Source organism: Carassius carassius, chromosome 32 (assembly GCF_963082965.1).
Source record: "Carassius carassius chromosome 32, fCarCar2.1, whole genome shotgun sequence".
NCBI lineage: Eukaryota > Metazoa > Chordata > Actinopteri > Cypriniformes > Cyprinidae > Carassius > Carassius carassius.
The window spans coordinates 4,076,016-4,093,431 of NC_081786.1; the positions used below are offsets into that span (position 1 = coordinate 4,076,016).

Consider the following 17,416-nt stretch of genomic DNA (forward strand, 5'->3'; position numbering starts at 1 on the left):
TTTCCAAGAACGAAAGCGCGCTGTCACGGGAATGGCCGTGCTGCCCGCTTTATGCTTTCCCTCCCGTCTCCCTCCTTCCGCAGGTGATAGAACGGGTGAGAGAAACGAGATGTTCAATACTGCTTGTAGCACCTCTTTGGAAGAACCAACCATGGTTCCCAGATTTGATGCAGTTAGCAGATGTCGCCCCGTGGCCAGTACCGTTGAGGAGGGACCTCCTCTCGCAGGCCAGGGGCTCGATTTGGCACCCTCAACCAGAGTTGTGGTCCCTCCATGTGTGGGCGCTCAACGGTTACCCGCTGATCTCGCAGTGGGAGTGCTGAATACCATCACTCAGGCTAGAGCTCCGTCGACACGACGTCTGTATGCCTCGAAGTGGTCGGTGTTCTCCAGCTGGTGCACAGCTCGAGGAAATTCACCCCTTAGTTGTGAGGTGACGGAGGTTCTCTCCTTCCTACAGGAGCTGTTGGATAAGGACAGAGCCCCATCCACGCTCAAAGTTTATGTGGCGGCCATCGCAGCGTTTTCTGAAACAGCGCTCGGTCAGTCAATAGGAAGGAATGATTTGGTCATCCGGTTCCTCAGAGGAGCTAGGAGGCTGAATCCTCCCAGACCTCCATCAGTCCCTATGTGGGACCTCGCGGCGGTTTTGGAGGCCATGAAGGGTTCCCCTTTTGAGCCTATCCAATCGGTTAGCCTTCAGCATCTGTCGTACAAGACAGTATTCTTGTTGGCTCTCGCTTCGGTGAAGCGTGTGGGTGATTTGCACGCGCTCTCGGTGAGCCAGCCGTGCTTGGAGTTTGGGCCTAATGTCTCAAGGGTCATACTCAAACCTAGGCACAGTTATGTGCCGAAATCCCTCAACACTCCGTTTCGGGCTCAGGTTATTGCCCTGTCTGCCCTGCCGGTGTCAGGAGAGGATAGAGACTCGAAACTTCTTTGCCCTGTCAGGGTTTTAAGAGCTTATGTGTCTCGCTCTGCTGCCTTTCGGCAGACGGAGCAGCTGTTTGTCTCGTTCGGTGGATGTTCCAAGGGAATGGCTGTTTCGAGACAGACTCTATCCAGATGGATAGTTGACGCCATAGCATTAGCTTACGCTTCCAGGGGCCTTCAGTGCCCATTGGGCGTCAGAGCACACTCCACAAGAGGCGTCGCCTCATTGTGGGCGTGGTCTACTGGGATCTCCTTGCAGGATATATGTATGGCGGCAGGTTGGGCCTCGCCGTCTACATTTATCAGGTTCTATAACCTGGAGGTTCCTGCCTTGCAAGCAAGGTTGCTGTCGGTATAGTCGAATCAGGGCCCTGAGGGGAATTCTGAGTTCATGAGCACTATGCGCTGCCGACTGTTATATGGGCAGTATTGCGTAAGACCCGCATTGCCACATTGGTCAGGCTTCGCCTCGACTGTGTGATCTCATATTGCCACATCTACGGATGCTGCTAGATATGGGACGGAGGGCTTTCCCCCTTTTCTGTCCTGGACTCCCTGTGAGTCCCTCAGGTGACTGTGCACTGTAAATCCTGGGCGTTGCTTCAGGTTTATGGTGTGTGATCCCTGCGCGCACGGCGTTTTGCATTGGGTTCCCGTAGCGTCTTAGCTAAGACGCAGTACGAGAGAGCTCTCGTAAGAGAACGTACTTGGTTACTAAACGTAACCTCGGTTCTCTCTAGAAGAGCGAACGAGTACTGCGTTCTCTGCCGTGCGCACGATTCACTCTGGTTCGCTTCGGCGATGAAATAAATCAGGTGAGTCAGCCTTTTCGAGCTCCTTTTATAGGTTGGGCCACACCTGTTTCGGCGGGAAGTGGCAAGAAGGGCGCGAAGCTGCAAATGCGTTTTACAAAAATACAAAATTAAGGATAATTTTTTTGCTTCAGTATTTCGTGAAAAGAGACTTTTCCCGTAGCGTCTTAGCTAAGACGCAGTACTCGTTCGCTCTTCTAGAGAGAACCGAGGTTACGTTTAGTAACCGAGTACGTTCTCAACAATATCAAAATGTGATCAGATAAATATTCTCATCTTGGTCTCTCATGATCCAATGATCTGAGCTGCTATCAACATTCCTTGTATTGCTCTATAGTATTGCTGTTTGTGAACTATTAACATTTGATTTGATTTCACCTTTATTTTTTCAAGCAAATTTAAGGAGAAATTAAATTTGTGTCTTAAGTTTATTATTAAATAAAAACATTTAAAATCATAAGTTGTAAAAAAAAAAAAAAGCTACAAATTGAGCAGTAATATATTCATTTTTCATTTGTTACATTTAAAAAACTAAAAACAAAAAATCACATTTAGTTAATTACTTAATGTAATAGTTGTCTAGTAGAAAAAAATTATAATCTTATTTTATTTCTTTATTTTATTTAAACTTGTCTTTTTCTTCTGTTTTTTGTTCATGATATTTGAAAATATTATTTTTATTGAATATTTTATTGTTTCTAAAAAGTCTAAATGGGGGATTTTGAGGGGCCATAGTTTCATGAAAACTATGCAGATATATTAATATTCTTCTAAATCAGGTTTCACCTCCTTTATGCAAAATATAAATTTTTTCTTTTAAATTTGTGGTAAATTTAAATCAGCATGTTTCTTTTTTATTATTATTTTTTTTTAGATTCACCCATTATCTCTCTTGAGCAACGAAAGAGCAATAAAATCCTCCCGGCAGATGAGTCATGACGTTTTTTGTATGCATTTGTGTGTGAAGATGTTCTAATGGAAGATAAGAGGACAGAAAGTATAGAGGAGAAAAAAATGAACTAAGATTTTTCCTTGACATTTTGCTTCTGTGTTCATGTGTGTGTAGAGCTTCAAACTCAATGTGGAGAGTCACAGCGCTCTGAAAGATGGTCTCCTGGAGGAGGGACAGCAGCTCCTGGAACTCATCACCTCCCACAAATCAGGTACGGTTCTGCCGAGCCACACATTTATTATTAATGTTTGTATTAACATAGTGACCTTCAGAATTTATAAATCCTCAAGAAACCGCTTCTGAAGCGCAGAGCGCACGCCTTTTCACATACATTACAAATGGCGCACGGCCTGCTGAATTGAGTTCTGGGATAAAGCGGAGAGACAGGTGCGGCAGCCCGGCCAAGCGCTTCCAAAGCCGTATATGAAGAGAGCGGGAATTAAGAACAGCAGGTTGAGGAGTCAGAGGCCATTGCAGACACTCGTTCCTCAACAATATCTGTGATTATTCACCTGAAGAGTCTCGCTGAGTGCTCGGCAAACGCACAAATCCTCTCAGCTGACCTCCCTGCTGGTGCTGTATGTTTCGTCTCCGCTGGGTAAAGCCGGCTACCATTAAATATGCAGATGGCTCTCAGAGGCAGGAGCGTTCTCTTATAATGCCCCGACAGCCCTGTCCTGTGTTGCCGCAGCGTGATGACAACTCCCTGCCAACTATACAAACACAAACATGCACACTCGCACCTTTACTAACCTAACCGTCCATAGGGAGCTTCTTAAAGGGGCCACTTCTATACATTTTCCTCCTTTAGAGGAATGTCCACTCAAGGGTCATTGGTTAAGTAAAGTAAATACTTGGCATATTCTGCAGTTCGAATGCACTAATATACAAAAGTATGGGGTCTGTATGATGCTGTTATAATCTTAAAAAATATGTTAAAGAATACAGTAAAATAACTATTTTCTATTTTCATATATGTGACCCTGGAGCACAAAACCAGTCTTAAGTCGCTGGGGTATATTTTTCTTCCATGAAGATATTTTGTAAATTTCCTACTGTTAATATATCAAAACTTAATTTTTTATTAGTAATATGCATTGCTAAAAATTTGGACAACTTTAAAGGTGATTTTCTCAGTATTTAGATTTTTTTGCACCCTCAGATTCCAGATTTTCAAATAGTTGGATCTCAGCCAAATATTGTCCTATCCTAACAAACCATACATCAATGGAAATATTATTTATTCAGCGTTCAGATGATGTTTAAATCTCAATTTTGAAAACTGTTAAAACTGTTTATGGTGTCACATATATATTTTTATTTTATTTATTTTTTTACCTCAGAAATCATTGTGATATTCAGATTTTGTGCTCACAAAACATTTCTTCCTATTATCAATGTTGAAAACAGTTGCATGATATTTTTATATTTTGATTTTATATATTTAAAATGCAATTGTGATGCAGAGTTGAATTTTCAGCATCATTACTTTAGTCTTCAGTGTCACATGGTCCTTCAGAAAACATTCTAAAATCCTGATTTGATGTTCAAGAAACATTTCTTATTATTATCAATATTGAAAAAGGTTTTTTATTTTTATTTTTATTTTTAACCATGATTTTTTGATATTCTTGATGATTGGTAAGTTCAAAAGAACAGCATTTTTATGACATAAAAGTATTTCGGAACATTATAAATGTCTTTACTGTGACTTTCAATCAGTTCAGTCATTCCTGAATACAAGTATTAATTTGAAAATAAATGAATAAAAACATGAATAAATGCATAAAAAAGAAAGTAAATAAGAAAAATAATAACTGGATATTATTTAATGAAGTACATGTAACATAGAGAGGGCATCTGACAACATTGTAGCATATTAAGCTTAATGCACATAATAATGCATAAGACATTTCACGTAATAGTATGCACTAACAGTATATACCGTATAACAGTAAATATACTTTCCCAGGCATATATGTGTATGCTGCTAATGTCAGCCAATGGGCAGAACACCCACTTAAACCCTACAGTGAGATGTTCCTGCTGGCCCGTCCCACACACACACATCCCCCTACAGTTGTTTTTAAATGAGCCTTTAATGTGCTGTGATTTAACCATTTATCACGACTCACCCTTAATGATCCAACAGACGCATTTTGCTTTCTTCTTTCCCTCTTAAACTCAAACACATCACTAATAATAACGCTCGTGGCATTATCATAATCACCACCATCATCATCTAAATCATTAAAACCAACCTCTGGTAAAAAATAAAATATTGAACGAGCTAAATGATAATATCTTCTTCTACGCTGGCTAATCAACAGATGGGGTAAAAACAAGGCATTTGATTTTCTCGCTACTTGATGGTGGTGACCCGAGCCGGACCGCGCATGTGTTTTCGCATCTGATGAGGAATCGAGCGTTCGGTTAATCCTTCAGTATTATGAGATGCTTCTAAATTCCAAACCCATCATGTGTCCACTGCATCGCGACCGGCCACAATCAGCATCTCCGTCTGCAAATCCTATTTGTTCAAAGTAATTAAAAAGCATAAATTAAGATAAATACGGTCGAGGCGGAAGTGGGGCTTCTGGAGTGTGACCCCGCATTGTGCCTGGATCAGGCCTCTCGTCGTAGCCCACGGCATTCTGTGATGAAAGCCACTGCTTGTACCTGTGGAGTGATGCCCGGCTGCTGAGTTGCTAAGATACAGGACAATGATGTTCAAGGTGGGAAGTTGGTAGGAGATTTGCTTGCAATTACCGAGCAGAAATTAAAGGGGAAACTTTTTAAATATGAGTTCGATTGTGGACACAAGATGAGATCTAATAGTCTTAAACCACTTGTGAAATGTTTCTATTTTTCATCTTTTCAAATGAATGTTTTTTTTAATTATGAATTATATTAAAGCATAAAAATGTAAGTGGTTTTTGTCATGCTTGGACGTTGTGCTTTGTTTTTATTCATCCCACATGTTCCTTTGACCCAGTTTCTCTCTCCCTTGATTGTGTCATTATGTTCACCTGTGTCTAGTTCACCATCCTCATTGACACGTGTACTGTACTTAAGCTTCCCTTTGACTTGGTTCAGTTGTTGGTTATTGTATTAGGTTACTCTATGTGTGTGGATCTCTCCTTCATCATTCCTTGTGGATTTATATTAAATAGTTAAGAATACTTAAATGTGCACTCTTTTGTCCTCATTCCAATACGTAGCCGTGACAATTTTGGTGTTTTTAAGTTATTTTTAAGTTATGTATGTAAATAGTTTTAATATTTTTTTCAGTTTATTAATATTGAGCATAATAAGCTATTCATATGCCAAATGATACAGTTTGCATATGTTAAAATGTTAACATTTAATAACTGCAATTTTTTTTTCTTGCATACAGAAAATTTGCTTACCTTGCACAATATACAAACTACTTATCTTTCAAAAATACATGGCATGAATATACTGTAAATATATGCATCTTTTTCGGGTTTCAACCTAGAATTTTCGGTTACAAATCTTTAATCACTGTTCATAACCTCTACATTTATAATGTTTGTGTTAGTATTACACAGTTTAGTTATATTATCATTGATTATCATTTGGTGGCACTGATGAACTATTATAGTTTTAAAAAATGTTTATATTACAGTTTTTACATATTTTTATTTTATATTTTTAGTTTCATTTTCCATTTTCCATTTTATTTAATATTCAGTTTGTTCGATTAATTTTGTAATAAAAAAACTATATTATTTTAATTCTTTTTTTTTAATTTGAGTTATTTAGTCGGTTTTATTAACTATTAAAAAAGTTTTTTTTTATGTATATATATATAGTATTTCAGTTCATTTATTTTATTTTATTTCAAGTAATGAAAATGAATATACAATATTTATGGTAGGCCTATATACTGAAGATTTTTATTTGCTGTTTTTCAAATTTGTACCATATATAACTAATGTTTTGTTTTGTATTGTTTTATCTATATTAGTGTCATTTGTATTAGTTAATAGTTTTTATTTGTATGAAGCTAATGCTTAAATGAAGTATGTAGTATATTGTGTTACAGGAACATGCCTTTGTTTAAGTATGCCTTACTGTGTGCACACAGGACTGCGGGACATGCTCCACATGATATCCCACCAGTGGCAGGAGCTGCAGAGACAGATCCGCCGTCAGCACAACTGGATGCTGCGCACGCTGGACGCCATCAAATCCCACATCCTGTCCAGTGAGAGGGACGAGGAGGAGCGGGAAACTCACAGTCATCACGACAGCCCCAAGGTAAAGTCAAACGTGACACCCGTTAGCAGCCCGTATCCTCTGTCTGAATGGTTCCATCTGTCTGCGGCTCTCAGTTCCTCTCTGGTAGCCCACGGCCGTGCTCTGCTCGATCAGCAAAATAAACAAACCGGGTGGAGAAGCGCCACAGATTTCCATAAGAAACGGCTCCAGGAAAGGCTCTTCAGTGAGACATTCTTTTCAGGGAGGAAACAGGGAGGGGACACGCCATCTGCGTGATGTGAATGAAAATTTTCTGTCCGTAAATAAGCACGAGACATTTGATAGGTTGCACAAACACACACACACACATACAATTATGCTTTGGAGGCAATGTGCCAGACTCAATTTATACTTCACACTTAATGTGTAATTGCAGACATAGTTATTTGGGAGACCAATTTCTCATTGTTTAATTGTCAATTGTGATTGGGTAATTGCACTCCAATTAGGTGGCGTGTTTGTGTGCCGGGCCCTGAGAACAAGGCCTGGCGGGAACAGTGAGGCGTGTTTGTGTTTCTGCGTGGCGTGCGCAACAACAGCAGCTTTAGGAACAGCAGGATCTTGGCTGGATTTCCCCCAGGAGTCTCAGCATCGACAGGGCACAATCTCCCGTTCTCCTCTCCTCCGTAATCTCTTCTGCTTCATCTGCAGAATACAGGAACACTAGGGCCTCTCTCAGTCGCCTAATATTTTTCTCTCTTGCTCTCTCTTCAGTGTTCTCCTCTCTGCTTCAGCTGCTCAAACAGTCTGTGGTTATGTTCAGAATAGCATACTAACATAACCTACTACTCTCACTGTTTCAGCTGTAAAATACCCAGATGGTTTGCATTTACCAAAATGTGCAGTATGAATCATTATTGGAATATATTGATTTTCACTCTTTGAATTTACACAAATTTAGTTAAATATGCAAGATAATCTATAGCAGTGGTTAAAATGGTTTACTAGCATAGTGTGTGATGAAAACTACTTTCTATATACATAAAAATCTAAAATGTAAAAAAACGGTAACACTTTACAGTAACTCTTTACAATTACAATTTTTATTGTAATCTTATTTTTATATAAATCTTTATATATCCTTGTTAGAATTAGTTAATAAAAATACAACTGTTCATTTAAAACATTTTGATTTTAATAAATGTATTGGTAAATGTTGAAATTATAAATAACTAAGATTTTTAATGCATTTAATAGTATTTTCAATAAATAAAAATAAAATAAAATTATTTTTCATTGTTAGTTAATTTCATTTGTTAACTTATGTAACCATATTGTTACCAAAAACTCTTTTAAAAAGCAATATAAAGTAATTTTTACACACACAAAAAATGTAAATGTAAATTTAATATGAATTTTGTTTCTAAGATGATTGCTGCATATTACAGAAAGATATGTATGTAAACGACCTACTTTTTAAACTGAAAAATAAAAAACAGTTTAACAAAGTAGTATGCAAAATTTTCACGAGCTCACTGTCAGTGAGTAGTGTCAAGTTATCATCGCAAAAACTATTATTCGTATATACTCGTGGCATTTTAAATCTAATTTTGTGTGCAAATATCACTTTTTGAGTAAAGTAAGTTGAAGGTTGGTATTGCTTGTTGTTCCTCGGTCATGTTTGAATTGGAAGGTCTAGTTGAGTCCATTGCATTGTGGGATAAAGTAGTTTTCAATTGCGCATTTCGGCAAATTTAGCAGTTCATTCCATCCATACAGAAAACTTGCATACTTCATTACTACTCTTTTTGTAAATCAGTAGGTGGTATGGTATTCTGAACATAACTAATGTGAACAAGGTCTTACTTATTTCCAGTTTGTGGGCACCAACATAAATAATCGGAGTGCTTTTAAATTGTTTTGTTGCAATTAGAAATCACCACAATCAGTGTGATCAGTCAGCGTTGACAGCCATTAGCCGGTTGGTTACAGCAAATTAAGAGAGAGAGGGGTGAGTGATTCATTATCTGAGAGCTGTTAATGATGATCGGATGCATCGCCTAATTAGAGACAGGCCAGAGGATTGTGGGAAGGTCACACAAGGAGCCACAAATCTCTCTCTGTCTGAATCAGGGCAAGGGTTGTGAATAAGGGTCTGTATGGGACCTTGAGCCTGATTCACACCCTCTGTGATGCAGGTATTACTGGAGTTGATTTCAACATGGCTACAATGCAGTTATTTTAGTTTACTTGATATTCTGTGTAATGGAATTGTTGCATACATTACAGCTCAAAAGTTTGGGATCTGGGTTTAAAATTAGGTAGTGGAAGTGCTTTTAAGCAACAATGCATTAAATTGATCAAAAGTGACAGTCATTTTTATAATGTTGCAAAAAAATATTAATTAACTTTAATTTTGTTCTTTTGAATTTACCAAATTTATGAATTTATCAAAAAATCCTGAATAGCATCATGTAATATTTTAGTTTAGTATGTTTTTTTTGAGCAGCAAATGACGCATCAGAGGTTGAAGTTAGATGTTAAAGTTTCTCTGTTTAACTTTACTGAAGGATACAGTGTGCTTTCACGCCGGTCAAATACTCAAACAAATGCTTTAAAAAGCCTGTCTCGGGTCACCACACGGCCCATAGATTTATCTTAATGGAGGTTCAGGGAATTCATATCACTTTCAGACCCGCGTTTCACTGACTAAACAATATTTGGAAAGTGCTGTCAAGGCGCTCTTTTCAATGACAAGCCCCCCTCTTTGCTATTAATTTCTAATGCTTCTCCACAACAGGTGTCGTTTGCGGTCATTAATTTGCTTTGGTTAAAAAACGGCTCACAAATGAGCAATGCGCGCCGTCAGAGGAGTAATATATACCGCCTCGCCCAGACACTAAGTCTGTCCCTAGAATGCCATTAAGGTGTGTACAAAGCAGGCCATGTCTCTCTCGACAGCCATAACGGTTTGTTATTATAGCTGCAAACATATGCTCGCACCCACGTCTTGCCGTCGCATTGTGCCGTCTGAATTATTTTCTCAAGACCATAAAGTTTTAACATGGCTGGATGCTGGTCAAATGGCAATCCTGAAGGAATCCTGTCTAGTTTAGTTATTCGCCTCTAATTGAACTGTAGGGGAAACATCACACAGACAAAGAGGCAATCATTAACAGCATGAAGCACCAACAATCCACTCTCAATAACATGGTTCTTAGATGAGAAAATTGTCACGCTTAAATCCGCCTGCTAGACGGAGACGCTCATATCTGCACCAGTGTATACTGCAGTGAGGTGCACGTGACTTTGTTTAAATCGGCTAAATGTCACAAGACGCTAGGAGAGGATAGACAGGAGGCGGACTTCATATGTCCTACACATGTGCAGGGATTCATGAGTAATATTTGCTATGCGTTGACCAGGTGTGTGTGGTGAAGAGTTCATTTGTGCTGTGACAACCGCTTCAGGAATTCTCTGATCCCATGTCAGGCTTTGACACATGTTAGGTCTTTTCTTAAGCAGATTGATCCACCTATAGAAAGGGATTTTGTGCATTCGCTGCCCAACTATTACTTCTGACTAGTTCTTATTTGGGAATGAAATACGTGAACACTAAACCCTGCTTTACCAATGATATCCAGTTATTTAGATTAAACAAACTGTCAAAGACCAGTGGGATTGAGAATGTAAATAAAGCAATGGTGTTTTTGTAGTGAAACGATGCTCTTTTTTCCATTTTAGTGCACTAGTTGTTCTAACATTTAAGCTGTGTATTTATGATATTTTTTACACTTTAGTCAACTATAAAAACAGAATTAGTCCCATGTTATATGGACCAAAAAGTGTGAAAAGAACCTTTGGCCAGTACATTCACACTGTACCAGCACTGTAAAAAATAAAAACCTCTCCAACTCAAACATTTCTAGTAACTGGTTGCATCTAAATTTTTTAAAGGGTATTATTGAATTTATAAAATTAAATTCACAATAATTCAGTTTGGCCAATTTAAAAATTTAGATGTGAAAAATAGAATAAAAATGGCCATTTCTTATTGATGTTTTCTACATGTGATTGGCTGCCAACCATATTTTTATTTTATTTTATTTCATTTTATTTTATTTTTAAAGTATTTTTGTATTTTTTATTTTAGGCTGTAAAAATGGACTTAGATCTCTTATTTGACTTATTGGGCTGTCAAGTATTTTTATTGTTATTTATTTAATTTTGTGTCTTTTATATATTTTCAATGTTTTATTTTCATTTTTATTTTTTAATTGTAAGACTTTGCATTAACACTCTCTCCATAAAAATGTGATCATATTTTCCCATCTATTTTACTTGTGACATTTTATTTTCTTCAAATATACTGTATATATATATGCATTTATTTATTTCTTATTTGCATTCACCCCACTTAGGACAAATTAGCGCGAGATTGCAATTACAAAACAGCGCCGATGGGCATAGAAATTTCTGCGGGTGATTCACTAACAATGTGCAAACTAAAGAACACAGACACAACATCTCATTTACATATCGACCAACGCAATATACCAAGCACAGCAAATTACCGTAGTCACAAAGAATAAATAAATAAAGAAGCCACAATACATTCGAAAGAACTGGAGGCCAAAAAATGAAAGTTTTCTAGAACTTTCATTTTTCACGCAATACCAGCTTTTTAAATAAAGCTGGTATTGCGTGACTTTTAGTTGATGGTTCTAGGTTATCTTTTATTTCCTGAAGCAAGTTAAAAATATGATGGCTTGGCAAATGATCTTTTCTGATATGTTCTTCTGGCATTACAAATAAATTAATATGTGTGGAAAAAACCCTCTCCCTTTTACCACACGCTCTCTGCTCTCTGAGGTGGTGCAAGAGCCAGTAATTTGTAAATTAGTAAAACGCGTTGCGTGATTCATTTTAATACTCTCCTCCCATAAATTTTGCATCTGAAAGGGAAACTCCTACAAGTGCATATTCAATAAATTCAGGTGAAAAGATAACTGTGTCCACGCTTTTTCAGCGCTAATTCGTCACTGCGCATCTTTAATAAAACCTGACAGTATAATTTTAACGGCAAAAGTTTGCGCTAACGTAAGCTGTTAGTAAAACTGGCCCTATAGGCTGTAAAAGTTGACTTGGATCCAATCTGCTTTTATATTATTGTTTTGTTTTTTTATCTATTTATTTATTTTTGTAAACGTATTTATTAGAGAACATTTATAGAGTAATATAGTAGTATATTCCTCTCATTATGTTTTCACTTTGATGAAAGACTAAAAGGCATTTAAACCCCCAAGCTCTTATTTTTGCTTAAAACTGAAAGACGCTCCTTATCTGGCATGCTTTGCGTTCACAATGCACATTCATAGTCGACTAAATTAGCAGCCTCTTGACCTGCTCTAAATTCGGTTTACTTTAAAGGAGTCGGAGTTAATTTGGAGTCTTGCGAAGCTCACTCAGACACCTTAAACGAACCAAGTGTGAAAACAGCCTGAAAGTCCCTGCCCCTGATTAGACTATGTTATTTCTCACTAGCCAGTCTAATCCTGTAACCAAGCTTGTAGAAATTGCCCTGGGGTTAACAACCGAGCTGCGCTGCTTTAACATTTGCTCATATTTTTTGGGGTCAGAATTTCCACACGCATCCCCTTTACAGGTTTATCGACTTGTTGGGGACCTCCTCCATGGCCCGGAGAGTTTGCAGTATCTGTGTCCCTCTCGCAGCGGCCGGGGAAGAGTGTAGTCCCTGCCAGCTGTCTGTGGCATATTCCTCCACTGTTATATGTATGTATGTATAAGGCAGGCAGGACTCTTATCGGAGACTCCTTAGAGACAGCTTGTCTGCCCCGGGGCGGTTATTTCACCCCTTGCTCTTCGCTGAGCGCTGCACGCTGAGGAGGAGGAGGCGAGGGAGGGCCGGGGTTCTGTTCGCTGGCATGTGTTTAAAGCAGCTATGCCACACTACGCCACCCAGCCATGCATATGGAGCAGTCTTAGGTATATCAAAGTCACCATGCTTAAAAAGTGACCCGGGGTTATTGCTGGTGAAAATAAAATTACAAGAGGTGTCTGCCGAAGTTTTGGAGGAGAGAGGCCCGGACACCTCTGTGTTAGAAGTGCAGACTTTAAATGTAGGGTTCACTCCAAATGTGACGTTAGTTTAGAAATTGGGAATTTAAATTGGACTTCTTAATGTTTGATGTATATTTAGCTGCAGTGTGACAGAGTTATAAGTTTGACGTGCTGTAAATTGAGATTTTTAGGGTGTAAGGCAAGTTTGGGTTAGTTAGTTTTTCCTCTTAGTAATTCCTCCTATAATATTCAAAAAAGAAAGCCTGAGGGTGTATAGTCATAAGATGCATACTGTTACTAATGTTGTCTAAAGATTAGAAGATTAACTATGATGTTACAATAATATAATATACATTTATTTTTATTAGAGTTTTTAGTTATTCATTATTTGTTCACTTTGATGGAAGTTTAAAAGGCATTTAAACCCCCAAGCTCTTATTTTCGCTTAAAACTGAAAGATCATCTTTGAGTCCACCCGAGACTCATGAGAGCTTGTTTAACAGAACTTCTGTTAATTTCAAAAGACTTAATATTCATCCAACCCCTTCTGAAAAACTGTTTATCAATTTCTACATGAGAAATGAAAAATAATCAAGGCCCCAAATAGGTAGTCATTTATTCCAGGTCTCTCTGCTGATATTAGCATGCAAAAGCACTCGAGCTGTAATTTATTAAGTGACTTAAAATTGACATATATCTTTAAATGTTTTTCTCTCTCTCTCTCTTTCTTTTGCCAGCGGCACTTTGACAATTGAAATGAATGTTTTATGAAAAAATTAATAGAGCCTAGTTTTTGCAGACAGTTTCAAATATTTAATCACACAAATGATATGAATTAATATGCAGACAAGATTTAATTCATATGAATTTTTTCTTCCAAATGAGATGTACGAGCAACGTGTTTTGCAATGAATATTGGTAGCATGACTTGCATAAGTGGCTGTGTGAAATGTGCACCTCATAACTGCCTTTGTTGAGCTCCGTCTTCCGCGTCCATCTTTTTCCTGTCGTTCCTAATTTCAGAGTTCACCGCGAGATGCACTGGAATATTGTAATTTCTGGTTTTATGAAGGATGCATGGAGACTTGAGGTTTTCCAATCAGCCGTAGACATGTATGAAGTCGTAAACCCCCGGCCCGTGCTGAAATACTCCTCTAGTGTGACTTAATTTGTTTTCTTTTTTCATCCCTTGTCCTTTGGCTATATATCGTGCCTGAGAAAGTCTGGAATATAAACCAGATTGTATTATTTTTTCATTTGTATTCTGCATTCCGCACTTGGCAATCGGATCAAAGATTACCCAACTTGCTTTCGAAATAAAGCAACGAGGATCACTTTAGGCTGTAATTATTGGAATCGGGGATTTTTTCAGAAGAAGGCACAGTGCAGAGGGATGGGACGCGCTGTCATTTCCTGTGCAGTCTGGACCGCACGACTCCTGATGTTTAGGCAACTCTGTCAATCAGAATCAGATTAAGACTGATCTGATAAACGTGCTGGGGTATTTTGATGAGGCTCTTGAAATGCATTTTTTTTCTAACATACACTCTTAAAAATAAAGGTTCCAAAAGTAGGTTTCTCAGCGATGCACACGGTAAAAAAAAAAAAAAAAAAAAAAGAAGAAAGATAAAGACAAAAAGTGTCACATTTACAGTAAAAAACAGCAGCTGTGGTTGCCAGAACTTTACAGTAATAATGTTATGTATTATAGCTATAGCTGTATATAATAATGTAATATATTGCTTTTCTACAAGCTAAGGAGATAAATATTAATATACTGTATAGAAATTCATGCACATAAACACAGAACACCATTGTGGAAACACACAACACTGAAAAAACACAATAAACATTAATTTAACAACAATAAATGTAACTTAAAATTATTAAATTATAAAAAATAACTTAGAATCTAAACTGAGAAGAAATTCTGAGATTTCAAACAAAAGAAGCCAAACTGAGAATTCTGGGAATGTCAATTTATGGTTTTTCACTGTAAATGATACAGTGACTTTTTCACTTCCAAAAACAGTGTTCTATTGTAAAATTACATTATATGTAAGGTTAGATCTATTACAGTTTTTTCACTCTAAACAGTAAGGACTAATTAACAGGTTTCCACCATAGCCAGTAAAATCACAAGTGTTTTTCATAAAACCATTTTTAGTTCCCCAATGAACCTTTTTAGAACCTTTAAGAACCTTTTAATAATCTAAATAACCTTTTAGAACGTTTCAATGGATGTTTAAGGTTTTCCTGGAGCCATAACTGCCAATAAAGAACTTTTATTTTTAAGATTATACTTGGAACATCATAATGTACCATTTTGGAAACATCATTATTCTGAGGAAAATTCCTGCAAAAACTATAATAATGTTGATACATTGTCAAAGTGTGGTCTTTCAGTGTAAGTCTATAGAAACTTTTAGCATTTTACATGATCTTTTATCACTTTTATCAGAATATACTGGTAAACTCCATTTGTTGCCTTTATTTACAGATTTCTACATGTTTTCCATTTTGTATAAATGCTCACAGTCAGATCGCTATGGGACTGAGAGTCTTGCTGTTTCTAAAATGAGCTTGATTTGAATCTTCAGACATAGACTGAGGAACGTGTTGGAAAAATGGACATTAATAATTGCATGGCTCTTTATTCTCAGTTCTCTCTCTCTCTCTCTCTCTCTCTCTCAGAAGCGAGCACTTAGCCTTCAGTCACTGCGGAATAATTGTCAATGAATATTTAACAAGCCTTCAGTAGGACGGATAGGCATCTGAGAGGCATCAACGCACTCTCTGTATTATTAATATTGGAAATGCTATAGACACACTGTAGCCAGTCGTGCAGAGTGCATACTGGATTAGCAACTGAAAATGATCCAGATGTGAATAAACCAACTCCACCACCAACCCTGCTTCCTGCAGCTCTGCAGAGAACAAGTCGAATTTGATTTGCGTAATTTGTATGGGCTGAATCTCACAAGACCAGAAGAGTCAAGAAGGAGTCCAGAAACCGAAAGAAAGAAGAAGTAATATTTTGCATAGTGAAAATAATGGTTGGATTGTTGAAGCTATAATTTATTTTCTTTCGATTTGGGGATGGAAATACTTTTAAATATAATAATATAATTTCTATATTTAGGATAATTTCAGCCAAACACTTATAGAAAAATATAAGCCTAATTTTCTTTAAGTGAAACATAATTGGTTAATTTTTCTTTAGATTTTGGGTCCAAAATATTTACATGCCATTTTCTTTATGCAAAATAATGTTTATTTTTATTACACTGTTGTTGTTTTCTTTAGAAGTGAACAAGGTTTTAAAATATAAATATAATTTTTATACAAAATATATATTTATAATATATTAAATAAAAAGTGTAAAAAAATAAGCTTCGCTTTCTTCATGCATAATCAAATTTATTTTCTCTTGTTTTGGGGTGAAGAAGTTCCTATATAAAAGTATAGTCCTAAATAGAAATAATTTTAATGCAAAGCATAATTGTTTATATTTTCTATATTTTTATTTTTTGTTTAAAAAATATATATATATATATATATTGCCTCATGTCCTCATTAAAAATATTATTTTATTTATTCTTTTGATTTTAGGTAAGAATGATCCAAAGTATTTACACATTTTCTTCATACTAAATAATGTTTTTTTTTTTTTTTAATTTTTAGTATTTTTTTTTTTTTTTATGGGTGAAAATATTTAAAATATGAGTGAAATATTTATGCAAAATGTGATATTTTAAGGTCCATTTCCACCCCAAAGTAAAAGTAAAAATAAGCTTATTTTCTTTATCCTGTTTTTATTTGACATGTTCTACCTTTCTCTTTGTCTCAATCAGTAATGCTTATGGCCGATCTGGTAAACATAAACCTGTCTGCCATGCAATGAAATACGGTGTGCTGGAATTACCTTATCACGAGCGCACATTTAAGCATGCCTCTCAGGTGAGATGCACGAAAACACATCTCAACAGTCTTTGATGACTGTCAAAAGAACTTCATGTTCTCCACTCTCTCCCTCCCCTGTCTTGAAGTGATATAAAATTCTAATGTCTGCCCTCTGGATCTCTTTCTCCTGAAATCTGGCCAAAGCACTGAAGGTATGCGAGCTCGGTGACATGCATGAGAAGGAAAACAGGAAGATGAGGTGAAGGCAGAAAGCCTCACTCATGAAATATATTCCAGTGAAGGAGAAAAAAGAAAGAAGACATAAAATGCATGGGCTTTACTTTGGTATCTGTATGTATATTTAATAGTTATAGCACACTGCTATAAGCACTTTGTTCTTTGCATTTGCATGCACTGATGAGCCATAATGATTCCCCTCAGCATTCACGACAGACGGTGACAGATGCTTAGAATTGTAAAACTTTGTATTATCCAGAATCAGAAAATAAAG

The 17,416-nt window shown here is 36.9% G+C and overlaps 1 protein-coding gene across 3 annotated transcripts in view; it reads left to right on the forward strand.

Moving 5' to 3' along the window:
* Window positions 1-17,416, forward strand: part of akap6 (A kinase (PRKA) anchor protein 6) — a 135,768-nt gene that overhangs the window by 47,091 nt on the left and 71,261 nt on the right. For all 3 annotated transcript variants that reach the window (XM_059519915.1, XM_059519914.1, XM_059519916.1), the window contains exons 6-7: window positions 2,812-2,908; window positions 6,809-6,981. In XM_059519915.1, the coding sequence (XP_059375898.1) occupies window positions 2,812-2,908; window positions 6,809-6,981 (270 nt within the window). The remainder of the gene's footprint in view (window positions 1-2,811; window positions 2,909-6,808; window positions 6,982-17,416) is intronic.